General features: G+C 36.1%; 1 protein-coding gene across 2 annotated transcripts in view; it reads right to left on the reverse strand.

Moving 5' to 3' along the window:
* Positions 1 to 21,157, reverse strand: part of LOC128989919 (nucleoporin NUP42-like) — a 34,163-nt gene that overhangs the window by 1,678 nt on the left and 11,328 nt on the right. For both annotated transcript variants that reach the window (XM_054412052.1, XM_054412053.1), the window contains exon 5: positions 7,279 to 7,362. In XM_054412052.1, coding sequence (XP_054268027.1) covers positions 7,279 to 7,362 — 84 coding nt within the window. The remainder of the gene's footprint in view (positions 1 to 7,278; positions 7,363 to 21,157) is intronic.

Raw genomic sequence — 21,157 nt, forward strand, 5'->3', positions numbered from 1 at the left:
TATATTTCAAAAAAAAAAAACCTAAATGCATTTCTGGCCACTATACAAATTAATATCGGATATCTCAAAATGACTCAGGAAGTTTCACTGCTTTCTCAAAATAGAAATGGTTATTTCCAGAACAAACAACTTGTTTACTCAAGTAGATTACTTGGCTTGACTTCAGAATGCAATAATTCAGTCTTTGTTAATATATCTGTGGTTTTCATTATTTTCTGTTGATTTGATTCTATTCTGGTTTTATCTTAACAAAGAAAGTTTTGTAGTAAATCTTTATTACTATCCATCTACTTTTTGCACATAGAGAATAAACTATTACCGTAGGTCTCATATGGCAAAACCTGGATCCAGGAACAATTTACTTTTTGTTTTGATGTCCCCAAAGGCCAAAAATACCATCCGTTCAAACTTATAAGGGTGACATTTAAGCCTTAATACGACTTAATAACTTTAAGACGAAAGGTATATCTCAACCAAATTTGCCATATTATTACAGGTAATAGTAAGCTACTTTTTTGTGTACATAGTGATCGGATTTCAACCATAGGTGACGGTCCATAGGGAGTAAGTTGAAAATCTAAATGATTTAATGGTCTTGTTAAACTAAAAAAAATGCAGCAAACCTGACCCCAAATCAGTAGCGGCTGGTGTTCATAGGTGGTGGAAGGGCTCTGCTTATGTAAATGAAAGGCTAACATCAATCACGTTTGTCAAAGAATTAAAAATATTTAAGGTTCAAATTTGTAAAACATACAATAGGCCTAGCCTACGATATATAAAAATTTTATTTATCTAAACTTGTTTCCAAGGCTGCTATTGTATTTAACTTAATAACAGTGTCTGCAAATGGGTCTGGAAAATAACATTAACAAAATAATGATGATATTCCATAAAATATCTAAGGTAATAAGGACTAGAAAGCCAAATGAGTAAAACAGCTTACGAAAACAAATTGCATTTAGACTTATTCCGGTAACTTAAAAATCCATTGTAATTCAATAATTAATATTAATTAATCAAAAATTGCAGGGCCTAGCCTACCTTTAACTAAACTGGATGTGAAATCAATTTAATAAAGTATACAGTTAGTATTTTACTTAAATACACACATGAACAGTACTTCTACATCACTATTCATTAATCACTAAACAACAACACCACACCAAAATAACATTTCGAGGTTAGCTCAGTTGTTTTCTAGTCTTATTTTTAGCGAATTTTCCTATAGGGAAGTATTAAGCGAATTTCCCTTTTTAGGGAAGTAGCTATTACCGTCTCATGGTAAGACCTAGGCCCGGGACCGATTTACTTTTTCAGTTTGATGTACCCAGAGGCCAAAAACACCATTTATTAAAAAATGTTTATATATGTCCGTGAACACGATAACATGAGTAATTTTTGTCAGATTTTGATGAAATTTGGTTTTACCTCTGGTGCTATTTTTATATTTTACTTTCACTCCTTATCTAATCTAACGTCAAGTCATGTTTTATTTTGCCTTTGTTTATTCTTTATCAAGGATTTTTTGTTTGGTCAATATTCCGTCTGTGACCGTGAAGTTCGTGAGTGTAATGCTTGTTCTATTAACTTCTATACATCAGTGTTTATAATTATGAATCGCAAACTATCTGTAGACCAACGAGTATTTCTTTTGAAAAATTTGTGGAAATTTGATCGATAACAGTTTTCTGGAACAAAACCTCCTAACGTGTTTTCAGAGAAACCCCAAAGTTTAGAACATTTACAAGAATTGATAACGGAACATTTTGATGCTATATTCACACCACAACTATGTAAAAGAATTTGCAAACCAATGTTGAATAGGTGCTACATGTGTATATACAATCGAGGTGGTCACTTTGCGCAGCTTCTGTAACAGGTACAATAATACTGTTATAGTTATGTTTAATACTAGCCGTAGTTTAGCTGCACTTTCGGTACGCTGACTTTTGCCGCACCCTGTATATATATATATATATATATATATGTGTGTGTGTGTGTCCGTCCGGACGATAACTTGAGTAATTTTTGTCCGATTTTGATAAAATTTGGTTTGAAGGTGTAAGGCGGGATAAACTTGAATGAGTTCGCGAACCAGCATGATTGGACCATGGGAACGGAGTTTAACGGGGGGTTTTATGGGGTAAAAATGGGTTTTTCTCATTTTTTACCCTTAAAACACAAAATTTTTCAATTTTTCTCGAGACCTTTTTAAAGAGCTTAAAAAAACAAATAATTTAGTATATCAAAGTGTTTTTGTACGGTCATTGGTTAGGGAGAAAATTCAAAAAATTGTGAATTTAAAATTCCCATGTTATTCTTACGGAGAATATTGTAAAATTTTGTAGTTGGCTTGTTTATGGATATATTTTTATCAAACTTGGTGGATTTATTTATTTCATAAAAAGCTATTGATGTATTAATAAAAAACACACTTTATTAGTTTCCCTGTAGCAGCTAATCTAGGTACTTGTTAAACATAAATGGTAATTTAATAGATTAATTGAAAATCAATCCAGGCAAATGGAAATTCGCTTAGTCGGCAGGTTTGCTGCAGCGGGGGTATTTATTAATTAGATAGATGGTTTGTGTTATGACAAACAGGTACCCCAACATCAGTTCTACCCATCATAACGGTAGCTTGCAATACAGAATATCCAGATTGTGGTGGCTGCCCTGATTTAAGAGTGCGTGCGCATCTTTGGGCACTTCCCCATAGCGCCTATACTAAAGCATTGGAATGACGTCATGTCACCCTCAGCGCTGTTCGGTTGTTCTGCCATAAGACTACATGTATTGAGATTGGGACAGTCTAGCCGCCGTCCGTACTAATCAAGCGACGATCGAAAATGAGTCTTTACTGAATTGAATTATCAAATTATTTGATACTAGTGAACCCGTGCTGCTCATCGCGCCGCAAAACAACATATCAATTTAGAAAACAAATCCATCGTGTTATATATTGATTCTAAGTCGAAAATAAAATACAGTAATGAATGAAGCCTTAGATGGAAAGTAGAGAATCCATTTTCTATCCTATTTTATTTACAAAAGTACTTCCTTGAATAACTTACTAAGTTTTTAGTTGTGAAATCAATCACCTTCAGGAAAATTACCCTGGTCAGAATTTTCCGCGATGAATATGGGCACACCATCAAAATATGTAGCCCTACTTAAAGCAACATAAAGCCCATGACTGAAAACTGGTCTGGGTAAGAGCAGTGCTACTCTTTTAAGTGATTGCCCTTGTGCTTTATTGATTATCATTGCAAATGATAAAGCTAACAGAAATTGGCAGCTTTCCATTTTAAATGGTAAGTTTGTTTCCAACGGGTACATTTTTATCCTCGGAATCAAAATATGTCCCCTCTCACTTGTTCCAGTTAGGACTTTTACATTCTATTAAATTGTTAACCATTTTGGCCACTTGGAGTCTTGTTCCATTAATGAGGCCCTTCTTGGTGTATTGATATTCCTCATCAATAAAACCATTGCCCCGTTTTTTAAATTAATCTGTGTCTTGGCAATCCACCGACCTCCATATTGTTTAAAAACTCTGCTGGGCATTCTAGATGGGCGTTTAAATTATCTCCAAGCAAACTATAAATGATTTCGAACACCTTGGGCTCAGCTGGCAATTTTTTCAAGACTTTGTTGTTGATCAAATCACAGTCACTGTTTTTGGAGCTATGGCTTTGTCTTTCATTTTGACCATTTTGTATACTTTCAACGACGTTTGGTTGGATGAAATCATCAGCGCATCCAACTCCAAGCATTTTTGCTGGCAAAATGGGGAATCCATCAGCTTCCTATCAGCTTTGGCCTATTTGAACTCTTTAATTTCCTGCTCGTGTACGTATTGCGTCATGAAGTTTCATATATAGCTCTGCTCGAAGTTTTGACTGTTCCCTATGAATGAAACCGAGACGTTCACCTTCAATTCTGGTAAAAATTTCAACTATATATTGAAGTTTAACCTTACCACCACAGCAGAATACTGAAGCCTAACAGATAGCCTGTGGGCCTCCGGTGTGTAGTTGTCGAGTCGATCCCTCCATAAGGGAAAAGCAAGGGATAGGCTATTGTATCAAGACCTGAACAATGTGCAGCCAAATCTTCTGGGGTCCCATTTTTAGGATAGGTACACAAAAAATAATTTAAAAAAATTTGTATAGCAACAAACATGAATTAGTAGTATAGGATTTGTTTTGTTTTGATTTATAAATAAATTGTCTGGTAGATCAGCTGTTTCGTGTCAAATTAATGAATGTCAAAGATTTGTGATTTTAAATAGATATTACAGTAGCCTACGGTTTTGTAAAACATGGTAACTTTTTCTCAACTAAATTTTACTATTCCCAGCTTTAAAATAAAGTAGTATGATCCATTATTAGTATACTTTAATATACATTGGTTACCAAACGTGATAACATTTAATATACATTAACAGTCATAATAAACACTAATTTTTTATGTAGTAGACTTTTACTATTTTCAACTAAAAACATATGTTTTTATAAATTAAAAATATCTCCCATGTTATCCTTATGGAGAAAAAACTGACTTTAAGGGCCTCTGACGCCCTAACCAACGACTTTATCAAAAATCTAATACCGTTGGGCACAACTACATGTTTTAACCTTTATTTTGAGACCTCTAACGTCAAAATTGGGCAAATAATAACGGAGGAGTTCGATTAACAAAAAACGGCTTAGCCTATTATATATATAGAAGATAGAAGATAGATAGATAGATATAGATAGATAGATATAGATATAGATAGATATTTATGTTGTATATTGTTTAAAGTACTCAAGTAATTTTAATTTAATTCAACCGAAGAATATTGAAATTTAATTTATTTATGTATTGTTGGGACGGCGGCGTCCGAGAGTCCTTATGGGCTAGCCGCCACTGCCCCAAATGGACAATAGAGGAAAAACTTATAGCTGTTCAAAGATTAATTGAATTTGCAATACCATTATATGCTAAGGGTACCTCCTCAGGGGGAGCGAGCTGATCTAGTGGTTAGAGCACAGGGCTTAGGTCCAAGAGGTCCGATGGATTTGATCCAAGTGATAATGCCGCAACCCCTAGGTCTAGCCTGAAGTAATGTAAAAAACAATCCCGGGCTTGTGCCTAGCATCCTAGGACAAAAAAAACATCAGGGGGTATTGAAGGCTTGAAGACAGAATAAAATCATAAACATTAATTTGATGTGTAGTTGATTCATATAAATTAATATTAGTCAACGCAAGGATTGCGTAAAGATAGTGTTAATGACACAAGTAGAAATTTAAGGTACGAGCCTTGGCGAGTGTCCTTAAACTTTTAAGAGTGTCGTTAAGACCATTTACTCGAGTTTCTTATACTTCTTTGTTCTTTACCTACAACTGTTTTTTTAATTGCTAACCATCACTACTCGTAACTTCTAAGAGAGGTTATATTTTCATTTTTCATTTATAACCTCTGATAGCCATTGACAGTGATGCAACGACGCATTGTACCAACCACTATTTGCACCACTCATTAACAATTAAATTGGTTAACAGCTGATTAGTTGAAGTTTGAAGCATTAAAACTTTACTTCTTTTCTCTCAATACTTGAACCTATTGGTCCGTTACTCGTGTTGTTAAGTAAAAAAATGTTGTTAAATAAGTAAACTATGCTGTTAAGTGAATCTTTCCAATTCTAAGAACTGAACTGAAACAGCAAGTTTAAAAAACAGTCGTAGGTAAAGGTCTTTATTAGTAGAATATAAGGCCGGCCACACACAGAACCAGGCGGGTCAGGGCGCGACAGGGCACGACGAGACGCCCTGTCTTGTTGCTGTCACACACAGAATGAGGCAGGGCACGTCAAGTAAAAAGTTTAGCCCCCATAAACCTGAAAATTATAAAGGATTTTTTTTTCTTTTTTTTTTCTTTGGTCGTATAAATTGTTAGTGTTGTATGTAAATTGTATCAGTTGTAAAATAATCCTTATCAAAATTAGCCATTAAGGGAATAAATCACATGACCGAGCATGCGCAGAAAGTTCTGCCCGGCAGCGACTTGCCTCGGGGCATAATTTTGAAGACCTTCGCATTTTGCCCCGAGGGCGCCCGGGGGCGTCTTTTCGACGTGCCCTGCCTCGCCCGGTCCTGTGTGTGGAGCTCCATAAGCACCCGTGCAATTCCTGTCGCACAAGACGCCCTGGGGCAAAATGCCCTGTCACGCCCTGCCTTGCCTGGTTCTGTGTGTGGCCGGCCTAATGCCACAAATTTGAGCTTAAAAGAACAACTGATTTAAAAAATTGCAGCCGTTTAAAGATTCAAAATGGCAAATTCAAGAAATCTTTGGACGGCTCCTGTTTTTGACTTGGTAGTCGATTTGAGGCCCAGTTTGCGACATTGTTTGTTCAACAAGACCTTTATTTGATGTACGTATGAACCTATGCTTACCTTTGAGATTTTCAGCTTACTCCCTATGGGCCATCTCTAGGTGACATCCAATCACCATGTACACAAAAAAGTAGCTTACTATTACCAGTAATGACACGCAAAATATGGTTGTAATAACTCTTTTTGTTTTAAAGTCATAAAGTCGTCCTAAGACTTGATTGTCACCCTGTATATATAAATATACATGTGACTGATAGCATGATAGCTCGAGTGAAAATCATAATCAATTAGTCAAACGTATGTTCGAACTAGTTCGCAAACCGGCATGATTGGGCTATGGGAACGGGGTTTTGATGGGGGTTTTACTGGGTGAAAATCAATATTTTCCCATTTTTGGCCCTAAAATCATTTCTTTCTAAATTTCTTTCTAAATTATCTTGTAGAGCTTTAAAAACAAATAATTTAGTATATTGACGTGTTGGTGCATGCCTAATGGTAATGGAGAATAAATAAACTGCTGTAAAGTGCTTGTTTATACATTGATCAAATTAGGCAAATTTATTGATTTCCTACTACGCTATTAACGTTTCATTGAAACACACAATTGATCACCTTTTCTGTAGCAGCAAACCTACGTACTCATTATATCTAATGCTATTGAATAAACAATAAATCAGACAATTTTAAGGAAATATTTTACTCAAAGTCCAATCAGGCGAATGGAAATTCACTTAGTCTGCAGGTTTGTTGTGACAGGGTATTATGTGTATAACATTGCATTGGAATTAAAATTCATGTTTACAATTTAAATTAACTTTCAATTTGTCTGTTATCGGATCTTATACCTCTTAGACGGATGAGTTGTTTTATTACATAATCACGCTTGCTTACTTACAATTATTGAATATCCAGAATCTTTTCTCTTGAGTTCATTGATGATCTTGGCAACATTCCCATACAATTGCTGTACAATGACTTGCTGAAAAATAACCAATGTTAATTAAAAACAAATCACTTTTCATAATAGGTAAAGAATATTTATGTGAGTTATAAACATTTGTATAGAGATTGAATATTCAATGAATAGCGAGGGTGTTATAGTGTTATAGCTTCCAATATTGTCATCAGATTATCTACTGAGGAGTTTGTTTCAACGTCACCCATCAGCACGGTTTTGATAATTCCAGTTATTTTTGCGAGTGTTGAAAATTGAGAGTCTGTCACACAATTGGCAATCACAAAATTTTTAATGTATCCCAATTTGGATTTAGAAAGAGAATGTCCACTATTAATGCTCTTGATAATCTAATTCATCAAATTCATGAGTCATTTGAAAATAAATTATTTGCTCAGGGCACCTTTTGTGACCTAAGCAAGGCATTTGATTGTGTTGATTTTAAAATTCTCAATATCAAATTACACAAGTATGGGTTTCGAGGGCCATCTCTACAATAATTTTCATCTCACCTTAACAGTCGTAAACAAATAGCAAGTATTAAGTATACGTCACAAGAAAAGAATGTTAAATGGGGCGTCCCACAAGGCTCAGTCCTGTTGAGATTTAGTAATATATCTCTAATCATGTTTCTACAAGTCTGTGATTAATATTAACTAGTGTACCTGTTGCTCAAATTCGAGCAATTTTGAAGCATTACAGGGGATTTTTTAAACGAATAAAAGTCATAATTTCCGATGACTGATTTATAAAAGTCGACTCAAAGATTATGGAAATACTCACGATGTACACAACAGTTAGATATAACCAAAATTGTTTGTAAATATGTTATCTTTTTTTAAAAGCTGATCTTGTTTTTTAGAGTTTTCTACAAATCTTTGCCACTCATAGCCGCATTAGGTTCTCTATAATAACGATTATAAATGAAGGGGAAAAAACATTATTTCTATTTCTTCTAATTCAGTTTTATTTTTAGTAGGCCTATGTCAAATTGTCCAGAATTTCTCGCTTTTTTCCATTGTAATAATTACACCAACCCAAGTATCGTCTACAGATGCATTACGCCAAAGAACATCATCTACTGTACGTGCAACACGCCTACGTACAATCTCCAAGAAGTGGTAAAAAAAGGCAGAAATCAACCCATACAATAGATATAAGTTAACTCCATAAGAAATAATTTTAAAAGTTACTGTGATATTAGGATTTTCTACTGATTTGGATTGCACATTATAACATTACAACATCAAATTGCAAAACATGACACGATGCAGAAGAAAATCGATTCGCAAATACTTCATTTTGACAAATTCAGTAAATCACAATTTAAATATTAACAGCTGTTTCATTAAAAAGTAGTGTAAAATTATACATATGGTCATAATGTAAACAAATCTGCTGAGGGGACTTTAAAGGCCTCTGGGGCAGAGCCCCAAGGGAATTTACCTCGTTTCTCTTTTGATGGATCATCTACAGACCAAGACCTTTCTTTAGAGACCCCTACCAAGTATCTACACCCAGCCGTTCTCTGAAATTAGCTGTGACAAAATCCCGTTTTCCCCCCATAAGAATAACATGGGATTGGAATTTAAAGGCCACTGGGGCAGAGCCCCAAGGGAATTTACCATGTTTCTCTTTTGATGGCTCATCTACAGACCAAGCCCTTTCTTTGGACACCTCTACCGAGTTTCTACGCCTAGCCGTTCTCTCAAATTAGCTGTCACAAAGAAAAACAGTTTCAAATTAATATATAGATTAATGTTTAATAACAGATGATTTGTTAGTCTTAAAGTTGAATTTGATTAAACAACATCATTCAGGTTTTTGTTAAAATAACTTTTTTTTATAGTTTTCTAGTTAGTGATAATTTGTAGATTCTCGGAATATTCAACATGGTAGCAGAAGCCCGTGGTTTAAATTCACTAACTCAGCCTCTTATTGTTCCTAATTTTACTTGTGTCTCTAAATTTTGTCGAGGTTCAGGTTTGGGTGGTGGTGTTTGTATCTACTATAACAACCATAGTATGTTTAATCTTAAAGTGTCAAATTATAGAAATAACATGGTTCAGAAGCTATGTAAAGCCAATTCCTTCGAGTTTTGCGTTGTAAATATTAAAATTGTAAATAGTATTGTTTTTAATGATGACTTGAATTTTTTAATTGTTTGTTTGTACAGACCTCCACACAATAATGAACAAGAATTTATTAACTCATTTGAAAAGTTAATTCATCATCTATTGAAAAATAATATGTTAATTGTACTGTGTGGAGATTGGAATATCGATTTTCTTAATTCTGTTAATCCAAGTATTGAGAAGCTAAGAAATATCTTTTTATCTTTCAATTTACGTGAATTAGTTAATCATGCCACTAGAATCACTGACACCAGTGAAACCCTCCTTGACAATGTTGTTACCAATTTAAACACTGAAATAGTTTCATGTCGTTCATTTATAAACACATTATCAGATCATGATTCTCAGCTAGTATCAATAAGAACCAATTGCAAACCAACAGAATTATTTGTTAAAAAACGATCCTTCTGTAAACGTAATATTTCTAATTTTAAGGAAATTTTGTCTCAGGTAGATTGGAGTAGATTGCACCAGGTCAATGAAGTAAACAGTAAATTCAAATTTTTTCATGGTATTGTCCAAACATGTTTTAATAGATCATTTCCTTTAAAGAAAATTAAGAAAAAAAGGGGGAGAAACAAAAAACCATTGAGTAAGGAGTTGAAAGATTTTGCCAATAGTAATGTCGATTTGGGTATTCTCGTCCGAAATACTAAGGATCCAGCCTTGAAAGCACTTTTGAAAGAGAGAAAAAAACTGTTCAGGAGGCTTTTGATTCAGGAAAAACGTACAGATATCTCATGTGAATTAGAGAAAGCTGACTGCATGCAAAAGGCCCTTTGGCATATTGTTCGTAGAGAGACCTGTGAGTTGAAACCTTCTTCTTTACCCATCTTAAAATCCCAGGATTCATTGGTTCAGTCACCTTCTGAAGTAGTAAATCTTTTTTCGAAACATTTCTCAGGTTCTTTTGTTGGATCTACATTCGGTGAATCGTCTACTGCAGTCAATCTTGTCCAGCAGACCCCTCCAATGCATTCTTTGTTTTTGTCTCCAGTTACTTCCAGAGAGATAGAGCAAGCAATTCAATCGCTTAAATCAAAAACATCTACAGGCTCTGACGAAATATCCAGCTCTCTTTTAAAGCAAATGTACACATCCATTTTAGACCCTTTAGTTTATCTGTTTAATGCTTCCATGTCATCAGGTATTTTCCCCGATATTTACAAAACAGCAAAGATTGTCCCGGTCTTCAAGAAAGGTGACAAATGCGATGTTAACAACTATAGGCCGGTTGCTCTTCTTTGCACTTTATCAAAGGTAATGGAGAAGGTTATGTATTCCAGGTTAATGAATCATCTAGACATGAATAACATTCTCATACAGAACCAATATGGCTTCAGAGCGGGTCGCTCAACCACTCAAGCAATTGTTGAGTTTGTTCAGGATGTATTATCCAACCTTGAACAGCGCAAACCAGCCCTGAGTGTATTCTGTGATCTTTCGAAAGCTTTCGATACAGTTAATCACAATATTCTTTGTGAGAAACTGGAAAAATATGGTGTTTGAGGAGTTCCACTAGCTTGGTTCCGATCGTATCTTTCAAATAGAATGCAATTTGTTGAGATTTCAGGATTTCGGTCGCATCTCGCTGAATGCAAGTTCGGGGTTCCTCAGGGTAGTATTCTCGGACCATTGCTTTTTATCGTGTATATTAATGATCTATCAGCACATCTTCATTCAGCTAAATCAATCTTCTATGCGGATGACACAACCTTACTGTTTGGAGGTCCATGTTCCAATTTGCAATCTCGAGTTGAAGAGTCAGTTAGTTCACTTTTAAGTTGGTTATCGCTGAACAATCTTAGACTAAACTCCGATAAGTCCGTTTTCATGCAATTCCTAACTCTCAATAAGATCCCTGAATCCGTCTCGTTGAATAAGTTCGAGATAGAAGAGTCCTCTGTTGTGAAATTTTTAGGTCTAACTGTGGATAAAATGTTGTCATGGTCCAATCATGTATCACAGCTTTGTTGCAAGTTGAACCGCATCTGCCATGCACTTAGGACGTTGCAACCTCTTCTTGACTGGGAAATGTTAGTTGCAGTCTACTATGGTTGTTTTTTCTCAGTCATGACTTATGGTATTGAAGTCTGGGGTGGTTCTTCCCATGGTGATAAGGTCTTTACCGTACAAAAAAGGGCAGTGCGTATCCTCAATTGCTTACCACCACTCCATTCATGCAAAGGAGTCTTCCGGGAGAACAACATTTTAACTTTGCCTTCTATATTCATCTACAGAGCAATAATGTCTGCAGTAAATCATCTGAAGGATATTCCATCGGTTGGTCAATGTCATAGATACCCCACTAGGCATGGAGGAGATCTTCGTACTCCATGTCATCGTCTGACCCTTTCTGAAAGGAATGCAAATTTTTCGGGCCAATTTTTCTTTAATAGGCTTCCTGAAGAAGTAAAGCAGTGCAGTTCAAGGTTGGGTTCTAATGGTTTTGGGATCTACTGAAAAATTATTTGGTGGATGGTGAGTTTTACAGTACCGAAGAATTCCTGTCTGCCTGATCTCATTCAACATGGCATTTTTATTTGACTTATTTGTTTAAATCCTTAGAATAAAATAGATTTAACTAATTATTTTTTGTTTTGATTTAAATGCTACTAGACCATATAATGTATTTGACGATTGAGATGTACATTGTATAATTTGTACCCTATTCATGAATAAAACATGTCTATGTCTATGTCTATGTCTAACTAATTTCATGTTTGTCTTGAGTCAATGTTAATTTATTTTGCAAAAGTCAAAATTAAATATTTGTGTTGTTTGTAAACCTCTTCAAGATTATTTGTGAGGAAATATAAATAATGGAGTTTACCAAACTGCAAGTAGGACTTTTTGATGGCAAAAATTGGTCAACTTGGAAATATAAAATATGCATACTTCTAAGAAGCATACCAAAAGCGTTGGACGTTGTGGAGGGGAATCTTCAAATGCCCAAGGAGCTAAATCCAGGAGCAACAGTAGAGGAGAAAGCTAGGTATGATTTAGATGTAGCTAATTTTACCAAGGCTGACAGCATGGCACTGATAGTTATGACGACAAATATGACGGAGGAAACTTTACAAAAGGTTATGTGTTTTTCAAAGGCTAGGGAAGTATGGCTAGAACTTCATAAGCTGTACGATGGTGTCTCAGAGGACAAAGCTTACAATATTTGTTTGGAATTCTTTAGCTACAAAAGAGATTCCACTGATGACATATCCAGCCATTTGTCAAAGCTCAAAAACCTATGGAATGACCTAAAGCTAGAAATTAGTAAAGACACTCAAAGTAACTGTGACTTACCTGAATTATTTCTATTTGCAAAATTCTAGACACTTTACCCGAGGAGTTTTTCTCATTTAAGTCTAGTTGGATGTTAATGGGGAAATCTGAGAGAACCATTGACACACTTACTACACAGCTTTGTGCATATGAAAAAGCATTGAATGCCAGAAATGTGCAAAACTGTAGTGAGGCTTTAGTGGTAAAATCTGGAAGAAAGATTAATGGCCATGCCTTGAGTAAGAATTCAGGAGTAAAGGACAGTAAACAAAAGAAAAGCTTAGTTTGTCATTATTGTAAGCAATCAGGTCATAAAGTTAGGCAATGTAATAAGTGGAAAGCTGATGGTAGGCCAGCCAAACCTTCCAATCAGATAACTTACTTTAGCAAATCAGAGGGAGGAGATTCTGGGAAGAACATGGGTCTCATGACATTCAGTGAAGTAAATTTTACTGAAGGCTCTGATGAAAATTGCTGGTATGTAGATAACGGAGCAACTAATCACATAACTTTTAAAGAAGATTTATTTCAGACCTTTGAGCCCTTTGTAGACAGTCGAGTGATGAAGACAGCAAATGGAGAGCAAATGGATCTGTGCTCTGGGGAAAGGTACTGTAGAGGTGGAAGCAGCAGTAAATGGAAAGTGGATGAAACATAAACTTTTTGATGTCTGGTATGTACCTAGTATTAAGAAAAACCTATTATCTGTGCTTGCCACTCAAGATTTGCATCTCAAGAGTGAGTTCATTTCAAGAACTGAAAGTTGTTTTTTGAAAGTTGATGGGGAGCGTTTCATAAAGTCCAAATTTCACAAAGTCCAACAGTTAAAATATTAAATAAACAGAGTGTTTCACAAGGTCCAAATTTCATAAAGTCCAAAACTATAACATTCAAATAATCACCGTTTCACAATGTCCAAATTTCACAAAGTCCAATGTTAAAAAAATCAAATAAACAGAGCGTTTCACAAGGTCCAAATTTCATAAAGTCCAAAACTATAACATTCAAATAATCACTGTTTCATAATGTCCAAATTTCACAAAGTCCAACGTTAAAATATCAAATAAACAGAGCGTTTCACAAGGTCCAACGGTACAGTCTGGGCCAGAAGTCTCTACAGTGGTTGCCACGGTCAGATAGCAGGCACCGTCTGCCGGCGCTCAACTACTGATTACTGATTACTCCCTGTTGCAGCAAACCTAAGTACGGTACTTTTGTTAAACTAATGCTATTTAAATAGGGAATAAATGTGATCATTTTAAGGAGATATTCTAGTGAAAATCAAATAAGGGAAATGGAAAATCGATTAGTCTGCAGGTTTGCTGCGGAGGGGGTGAATACCACTACTTTACTCTATTTCCAACGTATCTACGGACCCACAATGATGTTTTGTGACGCGTGGCAACAACACTAGGTCGTGTAGTGCCTACATACCGAACCACGGCAACCTCTGCAGCGACTTCTGGCTGAGACTGTACCGTTGGACCTTGTGAAACGCTATGTTTATTTGATATTTTAACATTGGACTTTGTGAAATTTGGACATTGTGAAACGGTGATTATTTGAATGTCATAGTTTTGGACCTTATGAAATTTGGACCTTGTGAAACGCTATGTTCATTTGATATTTTAACGTTGGACTTTGTGAAATTTGGACCTTGTGAAACGCTCTGTTTATTAATATTTTAACCGTTGGACCTTGTGAAATGCTCTGTTTATTAATATTTTAACCATTGGACTTTGTGAAATTTGGACCTTATGAACCTCACCCGATTCATGGTGAGGTAAAACTGTTCGGTTCAAGCACCAGGAGAGGAGGTTTGTACAAGCTAGCATTGAGAGTAATCAAACCACTGAACTCCATTCAAGTCAACAAACTAACTTCAGATGAGAACTTGTTGCAGATCTATCATGAACGTTTAGGACACCAAAATAAACGTCATGTTAAAGCTACAATTGAACGAGAACTTGGAGTAAAGCTGAAACTGGATAGTGAGTTGTGTGAAGGATGTATTTTTGGTAAAAGTCACAGGTTGAAGTTTGGTACTCGAGAACGAGCGACTAAGCCTGGTGAGCTGATTCACACAGATGTCTGTGGTCCATTTGTAAGTTCAGTATCAGGTTATCGATACTTTGTACTGTTTAAAGATGATTTCTCTAGATACAGACAGGTGTATTTCATGAAGCAGAAGTCAGAAGTACCAGAGAAACTTATGTAGTTTTTGGCTGAAAGTAAGACTACAGGAGTGATTGTAAAGGAAATACTAAGTGACAACGGTGGTGAGTTTGATAGTGGTATTGTGAGACAAATATTACAGCATCATGGGATTAAGCATAGGTTAACAATGCCATACACGCCTGAGCAAAACGGCTGTAGTGAGCGAGACAACCGGACATTGGTCGAGACTGCACGAGCAATTATGCACGCCCATGAGACAATACCAGAAATGTTATGGGCTGAAATGGTCAACACAGCGGCCTACATTTTAAACCGAACTGGTCCATCAAGTGTACAAGAGATATCTCCTATTGAGCTGTGGTCAAGAAAGAAGCCAGTAATAAAGAATCTAAGGATCATAGGATGCAATTGCTATGCACATGTTCCTAAACCTAAACGGAAAAAGATGGAAAAGAAGTCAGTAAAAGGGATCTTAATTGGTTATGATGATAACGATGGATATCGAATTTGGTGTAAGGAAAATAACTCTTTGATTAGATCAAGAGATGTAATTTTTCATGATGAACCATTGTTTCAGAGACCCTTGTTACAGTTACCAAACCATGAACCATCAAAACCTCAAGAAGAAAATACTTCAAAAGAAGTAGGAACTGGGGAAAATATTGTTGGACTGGATTCTGAGGAAGAATCAGAAAGAGAAGACATCAAAGCTCCCAAGAGACTTGAAGACTATGTTATGTTTGCAATGTGTCATATGAGTGACAAACATGAACCGCAAAATTACTATGAAGCAATACAATCTCAAGAAAAGGAAAATTGGAAAAGAGCAATGGATGATGAAGTGAAATTGCTAAGCACTAATAAAACTTGAGCATTGGAAAAGTTACCTGATGGTAAGAAATGTATACCTTGCAAGTGGGTATATAAGGTTAAAACTAATCCTGATGGTTCAGTTGATAGGTTCAAAGCAAGGCTGGTGATCAAGGGGTACTCACAACAGAAAGGAGTGGACTATTTCGAGACATCCTATGGCTAGACTGGGAACAGTAAGAGCTCTGTTAAGTACTGCAGCTAATGAGAAAATGTCACTGAAACAGTTTGATGTTTCTACAGCCTTCCTTTATGGAGACCTAGAAGAGACAGTATATATGAAGCAGCCGGAGGGATACGATGATGGTTCAGGAAGAGTATGCCGTTTAATAAGGAGTTTGTATGGTCTCAAACAAGCTCCTCGGTGTTGGAACAAAAGAATTGGCAACTTCCTGATTCAACTTGGCTTAAATAAGAGTGAAGCAGATCCCTGTTTGTTCATCAAGAAAGAGGGTGTAAAGAAGCTTCTGCTTGCACTCTATGTGGACGATGGGCTGGTTGTATCAACGGATCCTGAAATGCTCAAAGACTTCATGAAAGACTTGAAACAAGAGTTTAAAATAGTAGAAAAACCGGCATCTTACTTTCTTGGGCTAGAAATAAAGCAAGAAGAAGTTGGATTTATAAGAATTAACCAGGAGGGATATACCAAAAGAATTCTAAAACGATTCAGCATGGAAGACTGTAAACCGGCAATGACCCCTATCATAAAGGACACAACAGTAGGGAAAGTAGACCTTGAAGAAAAAGTGAAATCTAAAGAATTCCCCTACAGAGAATGTGTTCGAGCATGTATCTGGTGTCCGGAACGCGTCCCGATATTGCTTTCGCTGTGGGGAAAGCATCACAGTCATTAGAGAACCCTTCATATGAAGACTGGATTAAAGTTAAAAGGATACTAAGATATTTGAAAGGTACAATGAATTTGTCTTTGGAATATTAGTCAAATCATAAATCAGGACTGCTAGAATGTTACTGTGATGCTGATCATGCTGGGGACAATAGCAGTGGACGTTCGACAACTGGGGTTGTTTGCATGTATAGTGGAGGAGCTATAACTTGGTTCAGTCAGAAACAATCATCTGTGGCTATTTCAAGTACAGAAGCTGAAATTGTTGCTGCAAGTGAAGCTTGTAGGGAAATAATTTGGCTTGTTAGATTGCTAAAGGATATGATAAATCTAAAGCAGTTGCCAATCCTGAATATAGACAGCATAGCAGCAATACGCCTAGCTGAAAACCCTGAGAATCATAGAAGAACGAAACATATTCAGACTAGACACTTCTTTGTGAGAGAAATGGTTTCAGAAGGCAAACTGCCCGTTAAGCATATGCCAGCAGGATTTCAGTTAGCAGACTGTTTGACCAAACCACAGCACAGACCACGACTGAAGACCGTGTGTGAAGCTATGGGATTGAAATAAACTTTTGAAACAGTTATAAACATGAGGGAAAGTGTTGAGATTTAGTAATATATCTCTAATCATGTCTGTGATTAATATTAATTAATGTTTAAAAACAGATGATTTGTTAGTCTTAAAGTTGAATTTGATTAAACAACATCATTCAGGTTTTTGTTAAAATAACTTTTTTTATAGTTTTCTAGTTAGTAATAATTTGTAGATTCTCGGAATATTCAACAAGTCCTTGGTCCACTTTTATTCTTAATTTATTTTAATGACCTTCCATTGGCAGTAAACAGTAAAATTATTCTTTATGCTAATAATACAACTTTTTTAAATGTAAACCCCACTTGCAGAACTCAAAATCTTGTCCATGAAACAAAGCAAAATGCAAATGCTTTCATCATGGCAATGGATTTTTGCTAAATGAAAAAAAAACACAAAACATGATTTTTACACTAAAACAGATTCCCACTAACTGTGATCTAAATAATACCACAGCTGTAAAATTGTTGGGCCTTCATATTGATAATCAATTCACAGGGAATGCTCATATAGATTATTTATCTTCAAGATTGTCTGGTGTGGTATATCTTTTAAATCGTCTTGTAAATCAGGTTCCTGTGAAATATGCAACGACAGCTTATTTTGCATACTTTCAGTCACTTATGAGATATGGATTGGTGCTTTGGGGCAGTACTGGTAGTATAAAGGAAATTTTTATTCTAAAAAAAAGGGCTTTAAGAGTTATGCCTGGGACACACCCTGAGCATTTCAAACCTCTTTTTATAGATCTGCATTCAAATTGTAGTAAATTTGTTCATTTATGGTCTGATTGTTTATATATTAGAAAACCCTGAATATCTTAAATTTAATAATCACAGTCACAACACTCGTTTTAAAAATACAGCGCTGTTAGAATCTCATCGCCTTACCTTATATCTAACAGGGGCAGGCCAAGACCATAAAGCGTTTCATCCCTAAAGTTGAATTATTGTGCACCCCAGACAGTTGTTTCATTGATAGACACTACAAATTCAGGCATCCGATGTAAACCTGTAGTCTTCCAATTAGTTCCTCCTTGGGAAGATATCTACCTCTTACCACATGGCCAAGTTATCCTTCTAGCACCAGAGAGTCTCCTCTGACCTATCGCATTAGTAAAACTAGTAATTGCCACATAATTTTTGCAAACAAAGTATATAATTCAGTTCATTTAATTAACAAATTTAAGGCTTTGTTTTGCAATTACATTCTTCAAAAACCTTTTTATCGTGTGATGAATATTTTAAACAGGTAAACAATTTTCCTTTAGTTTTGTTTTCATTTCGGTACAGAATGTGAATAGTATGAGTTGTAAATATTTAGCCTATAAGAATATTTGGTTATTTATGCGAAGACTTGGTCAGAAAACTGTAAATCCTGACCTTTTCAATGATATCATGATATGTTACGTATCCTTACGGCAAATAAAGATTGATTGATTGATTGTCTTTGTCCAATGCCAACCAAACACCTGATTGCCTTCTTTTGTTGGATGAGAACGTGTTCTAGGTTGAAGTTGAATGCAGTGGTCCCTCTCCAGACCTCTATACTATCTCAAATGAGATTCAAAAAGAGCGAAATAGGCTACTTTTGCCGCATCTGTTCTACTTATTTGTTTTATCATTCTGATGACATAAGTGGCAGAAAAAATGCAACTAGTGAGAAAAGTGAGCAATTGACTCACTCGAGAGAAATCCTTACTCACGAGCCGTAGGCGAGTGAGGAATGGTTTCTCGAGTGAGGCAAATGCACTTTGAACTCGAGTTGCACATTATACTTTTCCTACAGTTACCACAAAACAAATAAATTGGTGAAGAAACATAACCTATTTTTACACAAAAGTGAACTTTTAATATAACATTTAATGTGAAGTGACAAATACAACAGTACAACAGCTGACCAGCTGATTTATAGCCAGTGCTGCCAACGTATTTCGCGCGCATACGACGTTGCCTGCATGTTACGCGCTCACTATTTCGTACCTTCACGTTGCAAATCTGGAGTGAGACAAAGTAATTAGAGTGAGACAATGTTAACATTGTCTCACTGATGAGCGAATTGGCCACTTTGCTTTCTCAAATCAGTGAGAGAACATGTACATTGTTAGGTAACTGTAGGAAAAAGGTTTTTGCATAGTAGAGCTGTGTGCGGGTTTCAAAGTTTGTTTGGAGTCAATGATCTTGCCAAGTTTCTTTGTATTGTTTTTCTTTTCCAGGTCAGGTATGGCGATGTCTGTTGTGGCACTTCTGTTGCTAATAATAGTTTGTACAGATTTATTTTTTGGTCGTTTTCTTCGCAGTAGTACTTGGCCTTGTTAAAATTTGCTAGTGTGTCTCTTTCTAATATTTCCGTTTTTCAGGTGTAGAAACAGTACTGGTCCCAGTACTGACCCCTGTAGGACACCCCTATGTATGTCGGTGGTTTTGGGATTGTGTTGTGTTGTATTGTGTTGTTTTCAATGCAGAACCAGCTGCTTTTTGTGGTAGCATCTGAACCATCCTGCTTCATTTCCCCCAACTCCCAGTTATCTCAGAAGCTATTCATGGTTTGGACAGTCAAACGCTTCACTGAAGTTGAGAAAAAGGGTGATACCTGTTGAGTCTTCTTCAAGCTGGTCCAGTACTCTGTAAACTGTATTCGAGCTGTGGTTGTTGAGCGGCCTTTAAGGAAACCATTTTGTTGGCTAGAAAGAAGACTGCTGTTCAAGGTGGTACATAGTCTTTTAAAGACAATCTTCTCTAATACGGTATGTTTGCAAAAGTTGGTATAGGTAAGATTGGTCTGTAGCTACATTTTTCTTTTGGAAGACCAATTTTGTATTTAGGGTTAGCCTAAGAAATCTTCTGCTGGCCTGGGAAATCCCTTGAGAGTGATTTATTTATGATGTCTATCAGAGGGCCTACTAGTCCTTCTTTAAAGCGTTTCATCAATTTTGCTGATATTTCATTAATGGCCGTTGAGGTTTTTGATTTAAGGGATAGCTTGGACTGTTTCTACTTCTGTTGCAACTTAAAAATGAAAATGATAGTTGTTATTGGTTATTGGTGCTTTCTGTTCAATTAATTGGGGAGTTGGGTAATTGATTCTATCTGCAACTGTGGCAATAACATCTTGAAACAAGTAAGTGGCTATTTCCTGTGTGTTATCTATTCTTTCTACATGACAATTTAACTGAATTGGGGTGTTGTCAGTTTTCTTTTCTTCTCAAAAGTTATTACTTGCCATAAGGCTTGGAATTTATATGGATTGTGGTGCGTTCTCTTCTGAGGCGTTTTATTTTTTGATCGTAATCTTTTTTTTTGCTCCTGTTATTGCCTCGTCCTCGGCTTTGCCAATGCATAGTTTTTTCTCGAGAGCTTTTATGGGCACCATTTCCTGGCCGACTGACCCAGTCCCTACCTCAGGCGACCTATTTATTTAACTAAACTGCTTGTGAGTACAAGGCCTTCAGTGTTTAGATAAACACCTTCAGCACACTTCCCAGCTTGTAAGGCATGACCTAGCCTACTCACCGTTACACTTTAAGCGAATTTCCCTATAGGGAAGTAGCTATTACCGTAGGTGGCACGGTAAGACATAGGCCCGGGACCGATTTACTTTTTCATTTTGATGTACCCAGAGGCCAAAAACACCATTCGTTCAAATTTGTATATATGTATATATATACGTCCGTGAACGCGATAACTTGAGTAATTTTTGTCCGATTTTGATGAAATTTGGTTTAAAGTTGTAAAGCGGGATAAACTAGAATGAGTTCGCGAACTAGCATGATCGGACCAAGGGAACGGGGTTTTACGGGGGGTTTTATGGGGTAAAAATTGGTTTTTCTAATTTTTTACCCTTTAAACAAAAAATTTCCCAATTTTCCTCCAGACCTTTTTAAAGAGCTTAAAAACCAATTATTTAG

Source organism: Macrosteles quadrilineatus, unplaced genomic scaffold (genome assembly GCF_028750875.1).
Source record: "Macrosteles quadrilineatus isolate MER2022 unplaced genomic scaffold, UCM_ALF_1.0 Scaffold_3__2_contigs__length_128488019, whole genome shotgun sequence".
NCBI classification, from domain to species: Eukaryota; Metazoa; Arthropoda; class Insecta; order Hemiptera; family Cicadellidae; genus Macrosteles; species Macrosteles quadrilineatus.